The sequence below is a fragment of the Phyllostomus hastatus genome, unplaced genomic scaffold (genome assembly GCF_019186645.2).
Source record: "Phyllostomus hastatus isolate PE091 unplaced genomic scaffold, TTU_PhHast_1.1 phas_contig_148, whole genome shotgun sequence".
NCBI lineage: Eukaryota > Metazoa > Chordata > Mammalia > Chiroptera > Phyllostomidae > Phyllostomus > Phyllostomus hastatus.
In genome coordinates this window covers 23,436,288-23,454,942 of record NW_025333607.1, presented here as the reverse complement: position 1 = coordinate 23,454,942, position 18,655 = coordinate 23,436,288, and the positions used below count along the sequence as shown (strand labels likewise).

At 69.8% G+C, this 18,655-nt stretch overlaps 2 protein-coding genes across 2 annotated transcripts; one reads left to right on the top strand and one right to left on the bottom strand.

Annotated features, from left to right (window-relative positions):
- The first annotated feature begins 633 nt into the window (after positions 1-633).
- ARL8A (ADP ribosylation factor like GTPase 8A) lies at positions 634-8,157 on the top strand. The gene is made up of 7 exons (XM_045861335.1): positions 634-1,098; positions 5,999-6,079; positions 6,226-6,299; positions 6,926-7,019; positions 7,126-7,193; positions 7,377-7,447; positions 7,885-8,157. Exons 1-7 carry the CDS (start codon positions 976-978, stop codon positions 7,932-7,934), a joined length of 561 nt encoding a protein of 186 aa, XP_045717291.1. The 5' UTR covers positions 634-975; the 3' UTR covers positions 7,935-8,157.
- A 3,632-nt stretch (positions 8,158-11,789) lies between these two features.
- On the bottom strand, positions 11,790-16,101 carry GPR37L1 (G protein-coupled receptor 37 like 1). The gene is made up of 2 exons (XM_045816457.1): positions 15,413-16,101; positions 11,790-13,093 (listed from the first exon to the last, which is right to left on the bottom strand). The coding sequence occupies exons 1-2, from the start codon at positions 16,001-16,003 to the stop codon at positions 12,269-12,271; spliced, it is 1,416 nt and encodes a 471-aa protein (XP_045672413.1). The 5' UTR covers positions 16,004-16,101; the 3' UTR covers positions 11,790-12,268.
- Positions 16,102-18,655: the final 2,554 nt, after the last annotated feature.

The window sequence follows — 18,655 nt, the reverse complement described above, 5'->3', positions numbered from 1 at the left end:
GGGCCGATGCCTGCTCCTCTGGGGCCCTCTGCAGCGGGAGTGACAGATGGCCGACGGCAGCTTATGCACCTTTGACTGGAGTGGCCTGCATGTGGGAGCACCTGGCAGGGGGCGGGGGTGGCCGGGAGCCTGGGACCGCTGGGTGCGGCAGCCCTGGGGTTGGGCTGGGCCCCCAGAGGCCCAGGGGCGTCCTGGCAGGACTCTGGGAAGAAACTTCGGCTTTCACCCAAACAGGCCACTTTTTCACTTGCTGCCAGCCTTTCTCACTGTACACCGCCCCCCCCGCATGATTTTTTCCTAAGTATCATGGTGATATTAGAAAAGAAATCAGCACCGACCTCAAACATCCACACCTTGGGCCAGATGGCCCCACACAAGTGGTTCTGGGTGAGCTGTGAACAAAACAAGATGCCTCGGAAACACCCAACCCCCGTGTGACCCCTGCTGGGCCCGCGCCAGGGGAGGGGACGCGCCCCGGGACGCTCGCAGGCCGGGATGCGGGAACAAAGCCCCCGCGGCCCCCGCCACAGAGGCCCGGTCCCCGTGTCCTGGGAAGTGGGTGAGGCACCCTCTCCGCCCCCGTCACGTGCTCCCGCTTTCTGGGGACCTCACGTGCCCGGGCCCACCACCCCTCAGGAAGGAAGGAGGTGCCAGTCGGGCGCGGCCGCGCGGGAAGGGGACGAATAAACCGAGTCCTCCCTCCCCGAGCGGCCCGGACGCCGCAGCCCGAGGGCCCCGCGCTCCCCGCGCACCCCGCCCCGGCCCCGCTCCGGCAGAAGGCGCGCGCGCTCGGGCGCGAGCAGGACACGGCCCCGGCTCGGCTCCGGGAGCGCGGGGGGCGGCGGCGGAGGAGGCGCCGAGGCCACACCCAGCAGCGAGCGGATCCGGCCGCGAGTCGCCCCGCGCCCGAGCCCCGCGCACCCCCGCGGACCCGGCGCACCGAGGCCGCTCTGGCCGAGCGCGAGAGCAGCGACCATGATCGCTTTGTTCAACAAGCTGCTGGACTGGTTCAAGGCCCTGTTCTGGAAGGAGGAGATGGAGCTCACGCTGGTCGGGCTGCAGTATTCGGGCAAGACCACCTTCGTCAACGTGATCGCGGTACGGGGCGCGGGGCGCGGAGGTCGGCCTGTGCCCGCCTGCCGCGCCGGTGGAGGGGGCGGCCGGTCGCCGCCCGGCCCAGCCAGGTGCCGCGGGGAGGAGCGGCCCGGCGCCTGGGGCCTAGCACGGCCCGCGGGGACCCGGGGGCGCGCCATCCGCGCTCCCGCCCGGCCCGGATGGCACGGCAGGGGCGGGGGACCAGGGACAAGGCTGGTGCCCGGGACCTGCGGCCCCGAGGGGTCACGAGGCCGGAGGGATCCCCCGCCCGGCGCGACGGCCTTTCCACCCCCCGCGCAAGGGGGCATGACGGGGCGAAAGCGCTGGGCCTGCCCACCCAGCGCGCCGACCCGGTGGCCGCAGGGCCTTGGGAGGGGGCCTGGGCCAGCCGCACCCTGATGCTTTAACCCCTTCTTGCCGGAAGAGGAAGCCGGGGCGCTGCTGAGGGGGAGGGGAGGTGTCCCCGGGGTTAGTGGAATCGGCAGCTGAGGCCCTGGGCTGGAGCCCAGAGTCCGGTCCCAGGACGCCCTCGGCAAGGGGCGCGTCCGGGGGTGTCCGGGAGGAGGGCATCGTGAAGGGAGTTTGGAGGCCCCGCCTGGCTCAGAAGTTGCAGGAGGAGGTGCTAGGGGCCAGGGATGAGCCAGAGGGGCGCTGCCCACTCTGGGGCCTGGGAGGCCGTGGCCCCGCTGGCCCCCCGCAGTCAGGACGGGGGTGGGAGATTGGGAGGCTCGGTGCCCGGGCAGCGGTGCGGCAGGGGTTAAAGCCTCTGTCTCCGGAGAAAAGGGGAAGATGAGCCCTGCGGTGTGGGGGCCCAGGCTGCGGCCTGCGTGGCCCAGCCCCGCTGGGTCCAGCTGGGGGCGCGGGAAGGTTGGGACCTGGTCCCGGCCCCCGTGTCCCCATGCTGGGGACCATCAGAATTGTGGACTGGCCGGAGACTGGCCAGGAATGCCGATGAGGTAGGTCAGCACAGAAGTGTGGCCGGCCAGCCAGCCTGCTTGACAGGTCCCTGGAAGAAGCGTTCCCCAAGACCAGAGGCTGGAGGAGCGGGCACCCTGGGGCCCCACGTCCTGGCGCCAGCTGCCTTCCTCAGACTCTGCGTGGCAGCAGAGCGGTGTCTGGGCAGGACCTTCAGGCCCGAGCTGGCTGTCTGGGCACCATGGTTCCTGAGTTCCTGTCCACCCAGCCTCGGGCCCTGGGGCCGGACACCACTGGTTACACTTGGCTCAGACCTGGGCCCCGGGCTCCGTGAGCGGGAGTGCAGGGCCGGACCCGGATCCCCCAGGCCCGGGTGGCACGGCTTCCCGGCGTTCGTAGCCAGGGTTCGTCTCCAGGAGACGTCTCCAGGGTATGGCCGAGAGGGGAAGTGAGTGGCTGCCGCCCTAGAGGCTGAGCCTGGGTGTCCCCGGGGACCTTTGCGCGCAGCATCACGGAAGCCGTGCTCCCGGGCCCCGGACCGGCCTCCGAGGGCACCCCAGCGGTCTCTGTCTCCTGGTCCGAAGGGCGTCCGAAGGGCCAGCGTCGCGCCCAGAGCCTGGGGTGCCGGGGCGGGGCGGGGGCGGGGGCAGAATTCGACCGCAGCAGGTTCCTCTGTCAGGGTCGGGTGCCGGGAGGTGCAGGCACGGCCCCCCCCAGCATGGGCCTCCCCCTTCTGATATGAAATGTGTCCTTCAGTGCACAAGTCCCAGCATGCAAGCGAGTGTCCCTTTGGGGAGCCACCCCCGGGCTGCGAGGGGCTGTGGGTCAGGATCGCTCGGGGCCTAGGCCCTCCAGGGCCCCCCACACCCCGCACGCACGCCCCACACCCCGAGCACTCCCTCCAGAGAGGGTCATTCCGAGGGAAGCGGAGACTGGGACCCAGCCCAGCAGCGATGTCCTCAGTGTCTCCTCCCAAGCGCTTGTCTCCGCTTCTTGTCCACCTGGTTTTTCTCACCCCGGGAGGTCTGCAAAGGCAAACCGAGGTGAGGGGTCCAGCTGGTGCGACCAGCTGGGAAAGAATCAGAGACAGTGTTTCTAGGAACCTAACGCTCATCTTTGAGTTCCGAAAAGGTGTGCTGCTAGAACGGAGGCGGTGTTTTGCCCGAGGGAGGGGAGAGGGCGGTTCTCAGATGGTTAAAGGTGTGCCTTGGGGTGGGAGTCACGGGAAGGGGCACTGGGGGAGAGCTGGAGCTGACCCACCGTGGAAGGGCCGGAGGGGCTTCGGGCTGGAGACAAGGGGGTGGACTGGCCGGCCTCAGGCCCACAGTGGTCTCCCCTTCTCTGTGGGGGAAACGAGCCCAGGCCCCCGTGAGTGCCCGACACCGGGGATAGCACGGAACAACCCTGCGCCAAAGTTTACTTTGTAAACCGGACACAGCGAGAGACTAACAACAACGACTGGTAACAAAACCGAACCGTTGTAACAACGTACCTAAATCAGAGTTGCGGGATGCGGTCTCTCGCTCACAAACTGTCTCATTGTCCTGCGCGTGCGTGTGTGTGGGGACCGGACAAAGCGGTGATTCACAGCTCGGCCGTCACAGCTCGGCCGGCGGGACAAGTGGGGTGGTGCGAGATTCCATCGCGCTGCTCAGAATGGTGCGCACTTTAAACTTATGAACTGTGTGTTCCTGGAATTTTCCACTTAATATTTTTGGACTGTGGTTGACCAACCGCAGGTAACTTCTTTTTTTTTTTTTAAGATGATAGTTATTTATTTTTAGAGACAGGGGAAGGGAGGGAGAAAGAGAGGGGGAGAAACATTGGTTGGCTGTCTCTTGTAGGCCCCCCCACTGGGGGCCACAACCCAGGCAGGTGCCCCAACCCGGAATCCAACCGGTAACCTTTCGGTTCGCAGGCGGGCGCTCAGCCCACTGAGCCACAGCAGCCGGGGCTGCTCCTGACCTTCAGAAAGGAACTTGGGAGATCGGGAGGCGTGAGCACGGACAGGAAGTCTGCACAGGGTCCTGGTCAGCGCGGTTCACAGCTGCACTGGCAGCCGGCAGGTGCTCTGGGCACCCTGTTGGCCCGAGGTCACAGCGCCCAGGCTGGGCTTTCCATCGCACAGGGGCCCTGAGGGTCCCCTGGTTCCCGGGGAGCGGTGACGGGTCCTCGTGCCGTATCCACCACATCCAGGCTTGTGTGACCCTCGCCCGCCAGCTTGGGAACAGAAGCCCTGTCCCCACGTCATAGGGCACAGGTGGCAAACACAAGACCATGCCCTCCACCTGGTTTTACCCGGCCGGGCCCTTGTTTCGACCCGGCGGCAGCGCCCGGCCCCTTGCCCCTGGTTAGGGAGCAGTTACATCTACGCAGTCCTGAAATCGCATTCGGCCCTTGGAAGGCAGCCGCCAGGCTGCTGTGGCCCCCGGCCACAATGACTTGGACACCCTGTCCTAGCAGGAGACCCTGAGGCCCGGAGGCTCGGGCGTCCTGCCCCACCTCCTGCAGGACGGCAGGTCACCAGTGCCTGGGCTCGATGTCCCCACCAGCCAGGATGGGGGTGGAGTGGACACTGGTCCCGCAGACGCCTGCCCCCACCCCGGCAGGCGCCCCGCTGGGGCTCGAGTGGCTGTCTCTACTCCGCCAGAAAAGGAGCAGCCCCTTGGGGCCCCGCCTTTCCTCGGGGACTCCTGACCTGGGGAGGCTCTTGACCTCTTGACATCAGACAGAGCTTGGATGCCCTTTCCCCCGAGACCACACACACGGGCAGAAGCATGAGCACACAGCTTGCGCGGTGCCGGGGGGGGGGTGTGGGGGTCCCCCGGCCCTCGGTCCCATCTGGAACGGGAGTCCTGGGCTCCCGGCCTCCCATCTGAGGGCCTGAACGGGGTGGGGGTTCCTGCAGGTCACCGGGGATCTGGGTGCTCTCGGTCAGAGGGGCCTCAGTCTCGGTCAGGGGGCAGTCGCACAGCTCGGAGGAAGACACCCCATCTCCTGCCAAGGGTGTCCAGGCTTTGGGTGTCTATGGGCCACGCCGAAAGAGGAAGGGTTGTCTTGGGCCGCACGTTAGATACACTGCGACACGTAATCACAAAAACATCTCATAATGTGTTTAGTAAATGTGCAATTTTGTGCTGGGCCGCACTCACAGCCCGCCTGGGCCCCGGGTCGGCCGCCCCTGGGCACCTTGCTAATAATGGTCAGAACCCCGGCCTCTCCCTGGGGCCCGAGATGGCTCACTCCTGCCCCCCCGATGGAGGAAAGCAGGGTCTGTCGCCCTCAGGGACCAGGTTAAGTCTGTGTTCCTCTGTGAGACCTGGACATGACCCTGAGTTTGGTCTGCCCTCAGTCGAGGCCTCTGGCTACTTGGGAACACACTCCAGAGATCTCGGAGACAATTTACAGAGGAGAAACGGAAAGTATTAGGGTTTGAAAATGGGTGCTGGGGAGTAGACGCACAGTCAAGTCCTCATGGCTCAGCAACACTTACCGAGGCCGTGGGTGTGGTTGGGCAGGGGCGTGCGCAGTCGCGGGCCACCCAGGGCGTGGGGGTCCGTCCTCACAAGTGCAGGGTAGGGCAGAGGTGCAGGACCAGGGACAGTCCAGAAAGTGCTGGGTGGGCACTGCATTTGGGGGTGGCTGGATTACCCCCCAAAACGCGCGTGCTGCCCTGGAGACCCCTGACCGCTTCCTGCGGCCTCTTCAGGGCTCTGCGGCTGGCAGGGGACTGTTGCAATGGGGGAGCCGGCTCGGAGCTCCGGAAGAGCTCGTTGTGGGTCTGTGCAGAGAGGCCCTTGGTCACGGGAGACCTCCAGGATGGGGGGCGGGTGCCTGCGACGCTCCCGAGCTGGCCCCGGAGACCCGCAGGGGGACGCCAGAGGCGCTCGGACCCGGCCTCTGCGTGGCGCTCGCAGGCTGCCACCTGGGAGGTGCGCGGGGTCTGGTCGACTTTTGCCCCTTTTCCGATTCTCGCTTCTCCCTCCAGTCGGGACAGTTCAACGAGGACATGATCCCCACGGTGGGGTTCAACATGCGCAAGATCACCAAGGGGAACGTGACCATCAAGGTAGCGGGGAGGGAGGGGAGGGTGGGAGCGGGGAGCCTCTGCAGGCCATGGCGGGGTCGGGGGCGGAGGGGGCGGCGGTGCCTGGGAGGCAAGAGGTTCTGGTTGCCTGCCCGCTGCTGAGACCGCGGCCCCCTCTTCTTGCGCAGCTCTGGGACATCGGGGGACAGCCCCGTTTCCGCAGCATGTGGGAGCGCTACTGCCGCGGCGTGAGCGCCATCGTGTGAGTGCGCGCGGGTCGCGGCCCCGCCTCCCCGGCCGGCCCCGCCCCCCAGAGGCCCCGCCCCCCAGAGGCCCCAGACTCAGAGCTGGTTAGAGGTGATCCCCTGCGTGACCAGCTGCCGCCTCGGCCTGGCCTGCCGCTGCTCCGCAGGGCGCTCACCTGCTGGGGGCGCCTGTGCGACCCTCCTCACGGCCTCCCCGCGCCCCCCCATCCCCCACCCCCCCCCCACTGGCCTGAGTTTTGTGTGGTTTAAAGGGTTCATTCCCCGGCTTTTTAAAAGTGATGTGCACACTCTGTGTGCAGACGCCCAAACACAAGTTGAGTCCCCGCTCTCTGTGACCTGACTGCTTAGAGCAGGACAGCGGGGCCTGCCCTGGCTCTGTTCCCCGACCCGACGGGTCTTCCCGCGAAGGCCTCAGCGGGTCGCTCTGGGCGGGGTGGGGGGGTCTCCCCGCTGACCCTGAAGGCCCGAGCTTAGCCCCGCGGGGGGACTTCAGGGCACGGGACACCGAGGCCCAGGAGTGCCTGCAGGTTTCACCTCCGTCCACCCAGGAAATGCGCCCGGGGCCCCCGCCAGGCCGCAGCTCCCGTCCCGCCTTCATGCGCTGTCCCGCCGCCTCCCGCAGGTACATGGTGGACGCCGCTGACCAGGAGAAGATCGAGGCCTCCAAGAACGAGCTGCACAACCTGCTGGACAAGCCCCAGCTGCAGGGGATCCCGGTCAGCCGCGGGGACCCCCTGGTGCACATGCGCGCGCTGAGGACACGCAGGGGGGCGGGCAGAAGCCGGTCCCCCGCCCTGAACCCGGGCCCTCCCTCCTCCGCAGGTCTTGGTCCTGGGAAACAAGCGAGACCTCCCCGGGGCGCTGGATGAGAAGGAGCTCATTGAGAAAATGTGAGTCTGGGGACTTGTCCCTGCCTGCCCCCTCGCTCTCCAAACCCCTGGGCTGCTCCCCAGCACGGGTCTGCTCTCGGCGCCGGCCGCACGGGGGCAGCAGAGCCCACCTGCCCGGGAGCCTCGCGCTCGGGCCCCACCCCAGGCCCCGCGCAGATTCCTCTCCGGTTCCCCCCTCCCCAGGAATCTATCTGCCATCCAGGATCGTGAGATCTGCTGCTACTCCATCTCCTGCAAAGAAAAAGACAACATCGGTGCGTGGGTTTGGGGGTTGCGGGTGTCCTGGGCAGTAGGGGGTGGGGGGCAGTTCAGCCTGTGGCTCCCAAAGCCTCCCCCCCGGCCGAGGTTCTCCTGGGGGAGGCCCCCATCCCGAGCACCTTCCCAGCTCTGCCGGCCACTCCCGTGTGGCCTCAGGCAGAGGGCCCCGCCCTGGGCCTGGCCGCCCCACCTGGAACACCCCAGGGTCCGACAGGGCGCTCCCCGGGACCCGCCTGCGCTGTGACGCCCCGCCTCCCACCTGGGGCCCTTCGCAGCCTCCGGCTCTGGGCTCCGGTGGCCTGAGGGTGGGTCCGGGCCGCAGCGTGGGGAGCCCTGGGCTCCCGAGTCGCTCCCCGCGGTGTTGCTGGGGGGGGAGGGGCCCCCCCAGGCCCAGCCCCGCATGCCCTGTCACCCTTCCCTTGTCCCCGCCCAGACATCACCCTACAGTGGCTTATCCAACACTCGAAGTCTCGGCGGAGCTGAGAGCGCGGCCCCGCCCCTCGGACCAGCGACCCCCCTCCGGACCTGAAGCCGAGCTCCCCGCCCACCTGCTCCCCCTCCCCCAAGTCCCCCCTCGTCACTGGTGTGGGGAGGGGCCCTCCGGGCACCCGAGAGCCCTGTTCTGCTGAGGTTTGAACTCCTGTTTTTACTGTAAAATAAATCGCGCCCTTCTGGTCCCCTAACCGCGCCCCCCCGCCCCTGTCCCGAGGTCCCCGCACCTGCCCTGCTTCCTCCCCTCCCCCCAGCCGTGGCCCCGCCCCCTGTCTCCTGCCCCTGCCCGGTCCCCCTCCCGCCCTGCCCTGTCCCACACTCTTCTGTTATTGTCCTGTGTGTACAGTATATATATGTATATATATTTTAATTTTTTAATTTAAGCAAAGACTAAAATCGACCATTCGATGCTGCAGGGGCCAGTGGGGGTCTGGGAGGGGCGGCCTGGCGGGGAGGTGGGGTGCGGGCTGGCTCAGGGCAGGGCCAGGGCGGGGGGGTGGGGGCCGGGGCTCCAGGCAGGGGCCAGCCTGGGCACCGGCGGCCATCCCGTGTCCTGGGCGGCCCCACCTCCTGCTCTGGCTGTCCCTGCTCGCATGTCACAGGCTGGCAGAGTCCCGGACGAGCCCCTCCCGCCCCAGCCTCGTAGGGCCCCAGCGCAGCCAGCTGCCCCGGACCGGCAGGCCCCAGGGGCAGGAGCCCAGCGCCCGTGTGGGGGCCCCCCACCCCGCCCCGGTGCCCTGCTTTTCTGTCCTCACCTCGCAGTCACGCGAGGACAGGACTCCGCAGGGGCGCGGCTCTCTGGGTTTCGTGTTTGCTCGTCTATTTAATTTAATGATTTGTAAAGTGACGGTCCTCCTTCTTTTTTTTATACTTTTCAGCTCATTCTTAACCTCTGTTTGGAGAACGATTCTTGTAACTGTACATTTTTTTGCCTCCTAACAACACGAATAAATTAGCAATTTTGTGCCGGGAGTGTGTGGTGCCCGCCCTTCCTCCTCAGAGCGCGTGAGGGGCTGGCCGGGGCCGGGGCCGTGGCGCCTCCGCAGGCGGCGGCAGCAGCCGCAGAGACGGGGCCACACAGTCACAGGGGGCCCAGAGGCACCTCACAGGGCGCGGGTCTCACAGGGCGCCCACTCGTGCGTGCCGGGCCCTCGCCAGCCTCCTCCGTCTCCGGTCGGACCTTGTGGTCCCAGCTGGGAGCTTACAGCTGTCAGTGCCACTTGAGCTGCGGAAGGGACTGCCCAGGGCCTGGGAAGTCGTGGCTGGGGGGTGGGCCTCGTTTCCTTACAGCCAGGACCTCACCTGCAGCCAGCTCTCCGTCCCCACGGCCCGCCTGGAGCCAGCCCACTGTCCGCAGGGCGGAGCCTGGTGGCCTCCCTTCCCGGCTGCTGGTTTCCAGGGAGGGGCTGTGCGCTTACCCCCCTGCCCACTTCCAGCGTCTTCCTGCCCACCGGCACCTGTGAGCCCTCCTCCCCGCTCACAGCCGCTGGCCCTGCTCACCCAAATCCGAGGCCATCTTGACCCAGTTTCACAGCAAAGCTCCGCCCCCACTGCTCCACCTCCCCCAGCCCCCCCTTCACCCTGGAAGTGGAGCCGGCGCATCCGCATTGCACGCAGCACACGGGGACCCCTCACCGGCCCCTCCAGGGAGACCCCCTCACCTGCCCCCGCAGGGAGGTGGAGCCACGCTGCTCCCCAGGCCGGCGGGCCCTGGGCCTGGGCGGCCCTGGCGGCTCCCAGCTCCGCCAGCCCTCCCCAGAGCTCCATCTCCCCGGCATCCGGGGCTTCCTCCTTCCGGGGGGGGGGGGCAGGGGGGGAGGATGCAGACGGAGGCGCTCACCACCACCAGAGGCGTTCAGGGAGGGTCTGGGTGGGATTTGGTCCACAGGACTCAGTGATTTCCCAGTGCACCCTGCACCCCCATGAAGAGGTTGGAGGGGGGGGGTCAGGCTGCCCCCTGCCCTCCCTGGTGACAGGCCCTGCCCCTGGCCTGGAGCCGGGGGAGCAGGTCAGGGAACCGCCTTTCTTGGGTCCTGCGTTCCCCCCAGCCCCGGGGAGGGGGCGGTGTGGGAGGGGCCACAGACAGGACAGGCGGCGGGGCCCTGACCTGGCCGTGCACGGCGCTCTCGACGCTGGACGGGGAGGGGAGGAGCACCGTGTGAGCCGCTGTCCTTGGGGGGGTCCCGGGGTCCCCGCCCGCACCCGAGGAGCGAGGGCTGCGGGGGCCTGGCCAGCTCAGCCCTGCAGAGCGGGGCTCTCGAAGGGAAGGCAGCTGCTCTCAGCGCCCCCCCCCCACGTCCCCTTGTGGCGACCAGCCCTGGGGAGGGCGAGGCCGCGAGGGGACATCCATGACTGCCGTGAGGCGACCGCCACCGCAAAGCGCAAGGTCCCGCACGGCTCCCCTCCACCAACCCCGGGCCCGAGGGCTGCCCTCCAGCAGCCGGCCCCGCGGAGGGCGGGGGTCCATGCCCGGCTCAGGCCCACCGCCCACCACGGCCAAGCCTGGGACCCCGAGCGACAAAGGCCACATTGTCCCCCAGCCGGGCTGGGCGGGGGGACAATGGCTCTTTCCCAAGGCCTGGCTGGCCCGCTGGCGGGCTCTGCGGGCGTCTGCGCTGGCCAGTGGGGGTGGCGCTGGTGGCTGGTGGCCTCGGTAGGGCCTCAGAGCCCCACCACCCACTGGGCATGGAGCTGGCCGGCCGGCCAACATGAGGAAGAGACCCCCCAAACAGGATGCCGAGGGGCACCCCCCGCCCGGCCCCCGCCCTCCGTCCGCAGCCCTGCCCGGTGCCCAGACTTCACCTCGGCTCACCCGTGGCCCCTCCCCCTCACTGGGCATCCAGGATGGGGTGGGGGAGGGGATGCCCCTCGTCCAGCCTGCCCCCCATCCTAAGTTCCTACAGACAAAGCTGGGGCAGTGGTCGCTGTGGCAACAGGTCCACTGAGCGAGGGGTGGGTGTCCCCCCAGCGAGGGTGTGCGCTAGGCAGCCGTCACCCGGCAACAGCCTCCCGCCCCCGGCCGCATCGCCGCCCGGGGAGGGTGCCAGGGAACGAGAACAAGGCTGCTAAGATGCCCGGGAGAGCTGGGTGGGGGGAGGCCTAGGCCCAGGGCAGGCTGAGGCCAAGGGGTGTGGGAGGGGCAGGCCAGGGAGAGGGGGCCCAGGGTCCCCCCGAGAAGGCCTCGGTTGGGCCCTGTGGGCAGACCGCCAGCAGGCCCTGGTCCGAAGGCAGCCCAGTGGCTGGGGCAGCGAGTGGTGGGTGGCCTGGGCTGAGTGGCCCTCCTGGCGTCCCTGGTGCCGGTCCGCCAGGCCCAGACAGGGCCAAGGCCCCCCGAGGAGGTGGGGTGCCCAGGCAGGACTGGCGGGAGGGGCTGCAGGGCGCTGGGAGGAGGGAGGGGGGAGGGACGGGGGGCACGCAGCTGCAGCACAGTTGTCCTAAGCGACAACAACAGGGGCTCTCAGAGGCAGAGGCGGGACACCGGGGGCTCCCGGGGGCACGGCTGCTGGCGCCCCTCACACGGAGCTTTGTGCAGAGGGGAGCCGAGGACAGAGCTGGCAGCCCTTGACTCCCCGGGGACAGCTGGGCTCCGACCCGGAGGAGGACTCGGGGGCCCCCCATCCACGCGGCCCCCCATCCACATGGCCCCTCTGTGGCCACTGGGCCACAGGGCTGGCGGGGGACACCAGCCACAGGCCAGGAAGGGCCCGAGGGGGTCCGGAGCCCGGCCCCCCGGGTGGGTGGGGCGCAAGGAAGTCGGCGGCGGGCGGCGTGTTCTACCTAGTTTATTGTTCTCCGTGGAAGGCCGCTACGGGGGAGCACCTAGCGGGGGGGCGTGGGGACGGGGGACCCGGGACACGCCGGGGGAGGGGGAGGAGGAGGAGGGAAGGAGAGGCTTCTGGGAGAAGTGGTGGGCCGGGCGGAGGAAGGTCCAGTCTGGGATGGGTCAGGCCCAGAGAGGAGCTGAGTGGGGCTGGTCCCATTCCAGGACGGGGGGGGGCGGGCAGGGGGCGCTCGAGGGGGCACGCCTGAAGGGTGCGAGGGTCCCAGGCAGAGGGGCGGGGCGGGGAGCAGCCGCACTCCGGGCCCCCCGCGGGTGGGACTGTGTTTCCAGAAGGGCGGTGCTGAGGGCCCACAGGAGTCCCCGTGCTCCCGTGGCGAGGACAGGAAGGCCCTGCTGGGGGAGGGGGCGCGGACGTGCCCAGACCTCGGCCCGAGGGGCCCAGTCCACCTCCGGCCAGCAGGCCAGGCAGGAAGGCCAGCCCCCCGGGCACGGAAACCCCAGGGCCCTCTCTCGACCCTCCCCCAGCGGCCCCCGGGGCCGGGCCTCAGCAGGGCGTGCCCAGGGGCAGCAGCGGGGGCGACTCCCTGGGCTTGTGGAAGTAGATGGAGGGGGACAGCTCCGTCTTGACCTTGCCGTCCGGGCCGGGGGCGGCCGCGGGCTCCGAGGGCGCGCTGCACGCCTCACCGCACTCGGCGCAGCAGCAGCAGCAGCAGTCCAGGAAGGCCTGGCCCAGCGGCCGGGAGACGCACAGCAGCAGCACCGGTGTGGCGGCGCCCTTGAAGAAGGCGGAGAACTGGGTGACCAGGCCCAGCAGGCCCAGGGTGTGGCGGGCCAGCTGGGGGGACAGGTAGGCCAGCACGACGTTGCAGACGCTCTCGGGCAGCGTGCACAGCGCGTACACGGCAGCCAGGCCCACCACCGTGGCGTTGAGCTGGCGCTCGCAGGGCTCGTGCTTGCCCGCCCGGCACTCCGGCTGCCTCCCCGGCGGGCCCCGCACGCGCCAGGTGACCAGCTGGCAGGCGACGGTGAAGAGGACGGGCAGGCAGAAGTAGCAGCCGAAGTACCACCACATGCGGGCGTTCTGGTAGGTCATCACCAGCGAGTAGAGGGACTCGGGCAGGCTGGCCGAAGGCTTCATGACGCATGTGTCCACGGCGCCGGCGGCGGGGCCCGGCTCCTGCGCCAGCTGCCACAGCAGCAGCTCGGGTGCGGCCAGCATCACGGAGCCCACCCAGATGACGGCCAGCTTGGCCAGGATGGACCGGCACCGCTCGACGGGCCGCAGCCTGGGCAGCGTGCTGGTGGCCACATGGAAGCGGTCGATGCCCAGGGCGCAGAGGCTGAAGGTGGTGACGCCCAGGGAGCAGACCTGGCAGAGACGGGAGGCGGAGGGCCGCGGGTCAGACCGGGGCCCGGCGGCCGGGGGCGAGCGGCGTGTGCGAGGGGCCGCAGTGACAGCCCGCGGGCACGGACGCCAGGGCCTCCCCAGTGTCACCGGACCCCACGACCGGCCGCCTTCAGGAGAGGCTGCGACACCTGCAGGAGCGGCGGCAAGGTCCACGCCCCGACGGCCTGGCGCCTCCGGGGGCCAGGGCCCGAGTGTGCACCCCTCCGAGCCCCGTGCTCCTGGGGCGTGGAAGGGGTCGCCATGGCCGAGTCGGAGCGTCGACGCAAAGGCCTGGACGGCCCGGGGTCCGCAGGCCCTCCCCCCCCCCCCGCAGCACGCGGACGCGTGGTCTCGGGTGGCACAGCTCACACACTCACACTCGCCTGCTCGCAGACATGGTCACTCACACGTACACACTCACACGCACACCCTCATATGCTCACACATGCATAAACACACTCACACGTGCGTGCTCACAAACATGCTCATTCACACTCATGTGCTCACACACTCATACACGTGCACACACACTCATGCTCATAAACACACACACTCACATGTGCGTGCTCACAAACATGCTCATTCTCACACACACACGCTCACACGCTCACACGCACGTTCATGAACACACACACTCACATGCTCACAAACACATGGATAAACACACTCGCGCACACGCACACGCTCACGCTCACCCTGTCCAGAGACGCCGGGCTTGGCTGTGTGGGGCCAGGAACTCGCCCTCCCCCCGGGGCTGCCGCTGTGCCCGCGGGAACACCGCCCTGTGAGCCAAGAGGAGGGTGCCAGGGCGCCGGGGAGAGAGCGGCTGGAGGGGAGGAAGGGCGGGGATGCAGACCGCACAGGGACTGGGCTCGGGGGCCCGCTGTCCGCCCTCTTCCCTCTCTGGCCCAGGAGCAGGTCCCCAGCTGCGAGCACCGGTCCCTGGACCTCCTGCACGGGACGTCCCCACCCCCGGCAGGGGCACCCAGCCCTCTCCTCTCGCCCTGCGTCTCACAAAACATCTCCGGTGTCATTCTGAGACCACCCCCCTCCCACAAAGGGCCCAGCAGCCTGGAACTTGGTCCCTGTCACCCACCCTAGAAGGAGGGGGGTGGCCGAGGAGGACCCAGGGCGGGGCCGGGGGACCAGGTGCCCTGTGTGTGCCCCCTCCGTGGGTCACCCCCGGTACCAGCCACCACCCACTGAGCTCTCTCCACCCCCAGCGCCGCGGGACCCTTCAAGGGCTCAGGCGGTGGTCACTGCGACTGTCCTCCCGGTGCACGGACGAGGACACGGAGGTCGGAGCAGGACGAGCGACTCCCTGGCAGGTCACTCCGCACGGGAGGGGCGGGGCCCGGCCCCTGCTCTTGTCTGCTGGGCTCCAAAGTCCTGTCCAGCCGCCCCTGCTGGGCCCTGCTGGCCGGGAGCTGACCACACACATCGCCCAGACTCCAAGGCCCGAGTTCCAGGGTCTCCTCTCAGGCTGGGGTCCTCAGGGCCCCCCGGGGGCCTCCCTGGGTGGGGAGGGCCGGAAAGGGCCATGCCGGCGGCCGAGCCCCAGGGAACCTCTGCGAACACGGAGCTCTCCCCGAGGCGCAGGGACCAGGGACAGAGCCGGGGCAGCAGCCGAGTTCTGACACCTGGCTCTGACCCTTCACCCCCGCCACCCCCAGGCGGGTCAACATGTTACACGTGGCTCTCGGCCCAACCCCCGACTTGAAAGGCTGCTGGCCCCTGCCTGCCCCCGTGCAGGCCCGGGGCCCCCTGGTGCCTGTGTGGCGGCGGTTCTGTCCTGATGGAGCCCGTGTCCACCCACACCCACGGGCTTGTCTCAGCGTGGGAGGTGCGGGGAGGAGGGCAGGGGCCTCTTAAGGACAGGAGCCCCGGCCACTCATGGCTGGGGGGTACACAGGCGGACCTGTGGAGTCTGCAGGATCGTGGGGGTCTGTCTCCCTCCGGACGCCACTTTGGGAGACAGGGTGATGGGGGGGAAGCAGGAGCAGCGGCCTGGGGCAGGAGGGGGAGGAGACACCCCAAGGGCAGGGCCCTTGCGGCCGTGCAGAGTGTGGGGGAGGGACGGCCCCTGGAGCAGCTCCCACGGCGGAGGCCGGGCGGGGCCAGAGCCCGGGCCCCGCACCCCAGGGCCTGCTTCCCCAGGGGCCCCCCCAGAGCCATTCCCTGCGGGCCCAAGTGCCCGGTGTGTGGGAGAAAGCACTGAGGCCGAGCTCCGGGCCCTGGGGTCGGGGCCCACACCCCCCCTCCGGCGGCCCTGGCCCCCCGCTGAGCCCCGCGGACGCTCACCTCCAGAAAGGGCACCGCCCGGCAGGACACGGCCCCCAGCAGCCTCTGCTTGGTGAGCTCGTCGAAGACCACGATGGGCAGACAGAAGAAGAGCACCAGGAAGTCCCAGAGCGCCAGGCTGGCCAGGATGGCGTTCCAGGCGCTCTTCAGGTGGTAGCTGTGCCACACCACGCACATGACGGCCAGGTTGCCCACGATGCCCACGGCAAACACCAGCAGCGCCAGCAGCAGCACCGCGTAGGCGCCGTAGGAGCCCTCCGTCACCGGGTACAGGGGGTTCTGCATCCGCAGCCTCTGGCCCGGCGCCCCCGTCACAGGGCCACGCGGCTCCGGCCCGCCGCCGGGGGCGTCTCCGTCCTCGCCCGGGGCGCGGCTGGTGGCCGCCGAGGGCCCGGTGGGCTGCAGGCCAGCGGGGCGGATGGGCCGAGGGAACTCGGCCCACTCCTGGGGCACGTACTGCTGCACCCCCTTGGCCTCCTCATCCCCCGTGCCTCTCTTGGGCCGGCCCACCTGCTCCGGGACCCCAGTTCGGTGGCTGCCCGTGGCCGACACCACGGTGAGAGCGATGGCCAGCGGCCACAGCCACCGCATGGCCAGAGGAGCGGGAGGCAGCTGCCCCGTGGAGAGCCGCCGAGGGCCAGGGACCCGGTGCTGCGGGCCCGAGCGAGGCAGCTGGCCGCTCGGTCCGCCCCCAGGCAGGCGTCTGGCATTGCCAGCTGCTCCAGCGCCCTTGAGCCGCTCCCTCCCGCCCCGCCGGCCTCGGGCCGGGCAGGCCCTCTGCTGGACACTGGGCGCCCTTGCTGCCCTGCACTCTGGGACGCTCCCTCTCAGCCCTCAGGGCAACCGCACGCCCTCAGTGGCCACCTGCCGCGGCGCCTGAAGCCGGGCGGGCCCTGGGGCCCCACCCCCGCAGGTGCTCACACAGCCGACCCCAAGTGGGCCTGGCGCTCGGCCGACTCCCCCGCCAGCCTCACGCACGGCAGCGCCTCGGGGTGAGCGGTGACGTCGCCCCTGTTCGGACTAGAGGCCGCAGAGCGAGGCCGGGACATGGTCTGCGTCCAGAGCCCTTCAACTTGACGCTGTTCGCAGTGGGCGGGCGTCCACCTGCGGGCCTCCTGGCCACGCGGACGCCCTCGGAAACCAGCGCCACCCCCGGGTCTGGACACCGCACCCAGCCGCAGGCCCGGGCGGACGGCCGCCGGCGGGAGCGAGCGGCTCCCCGGCACCTGCTGCGTTCCCGCCGCTCCGCGCACGGGCGTGGGCAGGGCCTCGGCCGCCGGGAGCGTCCAGTCCCGAGGGGGACAGCCCTGTAGGACGGTCTTCTCGGCCCCGCCTGCTGGGCACGCTGACGGGCGTGGGGCCTGACGCCGGGGAGCCCAGGGAGGCCTCCCGGGAGAGGTGACTCTCGAACTGACCCTGACCCCGACCCTGACCCTGACGATGACGGGCGAGCTGGCCGGGCAGACGACGGGAAGAGGGCGCCCCGGACAGAGGACACAGCGTGGGCAAAGGCCCGCAGGGGTGGCCGTGGGCGCTGGGCCTGGCAGACCGCGAGGGCGCGGGGGTGCTGGGGTGGGGGCCCGCAGGCCGGCACCCGCAGGCCGGAGCGAGCCAGAGGTGGCTGAGCACAGGAAGAGGACAGACCAGGCGGGCGGCGGGGAGCGGGCGCACAGCCGGGGAGAGGAGGCCGGGGGGTGGGGGCGTCTCAGGGCCTTGGCTACACGCGGGAGGGACAGGCCCGGGCTGACCCCGGCGTGCGGTGGGGACCTGGGCTTGGCTCTCCCGGAACACCCCGCGTGCGGGTCCGAGAACGGTTCTCTAGGGCTCGTGCGGAAGGCCGCGCCGGGCAGCCGCCCAGCCCTCAGCTCCGCCGCCCCCCCGCTGTCGGGCACGGGCCACGGGCCACCCGGCGCAGACCTGGGCTGGGGAGCCGCCGGGGACGTGCCCCCCTCTGGTCCTTCCCGGTACCGGTGACGGTGCCCCTGTCACCCTGTGCCACTCGGGGCAGGTGCTCGCTGAGACCGCCGAGCCCCACCGGCCCCTGCCACGCTGGCCCTGGGCCCCCGAGGGCCGTCGGAGGCCACCAGGTGGAGGCAGACACTCAGTGACGGGCGACAGGCTGGGGGAGGGGCCGGCCCAGCTTCTAGGAAGGTCCCTCCCCCTGGGCCGGGTTCAGGCAGCAGGCGGGTGGGAGCCGGGCTCCTGCCCTTGGGAGTCTGTGTGGGACGCCAGGAACTCCCCGTCCCTCTCCCTCGGAATTCCCCAGCGCCAGTGATGGAGAGGCTGTAGGCGGCTCGGGCTGGGACAGAGGCTGGGGCCCTGGTGGGACACACACGGGTGGGAGGAGGCCCCGTCACCACCTGCATTTGCAGAGAGGCAGGCGGCCGCCAGAGTGGCCCAGGGGCAGGTTCTGGGCAAGTCTGTCACCAGCCAGAGTGTGGGCCCAGACAGGGGCGTCCCTCTGGCCTGCAGCCGGCACCAGACTCTGGGGTGCGGACACCGGATCCCAGCGGACCCCCACACCAGCCCTCTGCGCCCCGGGCTCCCTGTGGGGGTGCCCCGGGTCCTGCTCTGGGGGGGGCACGCCAAGGCTGCTGAGGGGACGTGCTCCGGAGCAGCGGGTCAGGGACCCGGCCCCAGCTCTGCAGCCAGCAAGCCCTTGGACGCCTGTGGCCACTCACTCACTCAGTTTACCAATGCCAGCTGAGCACCTACTGTGTGCCAGGCATCATTGGGGGCACTCGGGGGGCGGGGAGCCAGCCACGGCCACCGCTGTGCCCTCCCCAAGTTCACGTTCACCGGCCGTCGGAGCCGCTGAAAAACTGAGCCTGGGCAGCAGGACAGGGACCGTGGGAAGGGCAGGGCGTCGGGGGGCCTTCGGTCTCCCCGCCTTCCCTGCGGGGAGGGGTGTGCGGGCTCTAGCCGGGCCGAGCCTCCCACGGACTCTGGGCGGCACTTTCAAAGGTGAGACTTCCGTGGCCGCCCGGTCAGCAGTCCTCCAAGCACGGCCCTGGGTCCCCACAGCTGGGGCTTGTTTGAAAGACACATTCTCAGTCCCCAGCCCAGACCTGACGCTCAGCAAGGTGGTGGGAGCTGCAGCCTGTGTTCTAGAAGATTCCCCAGGGGATTTAGCTGCAGGCGAGGGTTTGATGGTGCTGGGAATGGGGGTGGGGGGCGTTCCTCCCCAAAGCTCTGCAACGGCGGAACTCCTGGGAGGGGCCAGAGGAGGGGGACAGGGCCCCA

Coding starts and splice junctions, on each gene's coding strand:
- GPR37L1 (XM_045816457.1), bottom strand. CDS start 16,003: ATGCGGTGGCTGTGGCCGCTGGCCATCGCTCTCACCGTGGTGTCGGCC. Junction 13,094..15,412: donor GGGCGGTGCCCTTTCTGGAG/GTGAGCGTCCGC, acceptor CGTCTCTGCCAG/GTCTGCTCCCTGGGCGTCAC.
- ARL8A (XM_045861335.1), top strand. CDS start 976: ATGATCGCTTTGTTCAACAAGCTGCTGGACTGGTTCAAGGCCCTGTTC. Junction 7,194..7,376: donor AAGGAGCTCATTGAGAAAAT/GTGAGTCTGGGG, acceptor CCCCCTCCCCAG/GAATCTATCTGCCATCCAGG. Junction 7,448..7,884: donor CAAAGAAAAAGACAACATCG/GTGCGTGGGTTT, acceptor GTCCCCGCCCAG/ACATCACCCTACAGTGGCTT.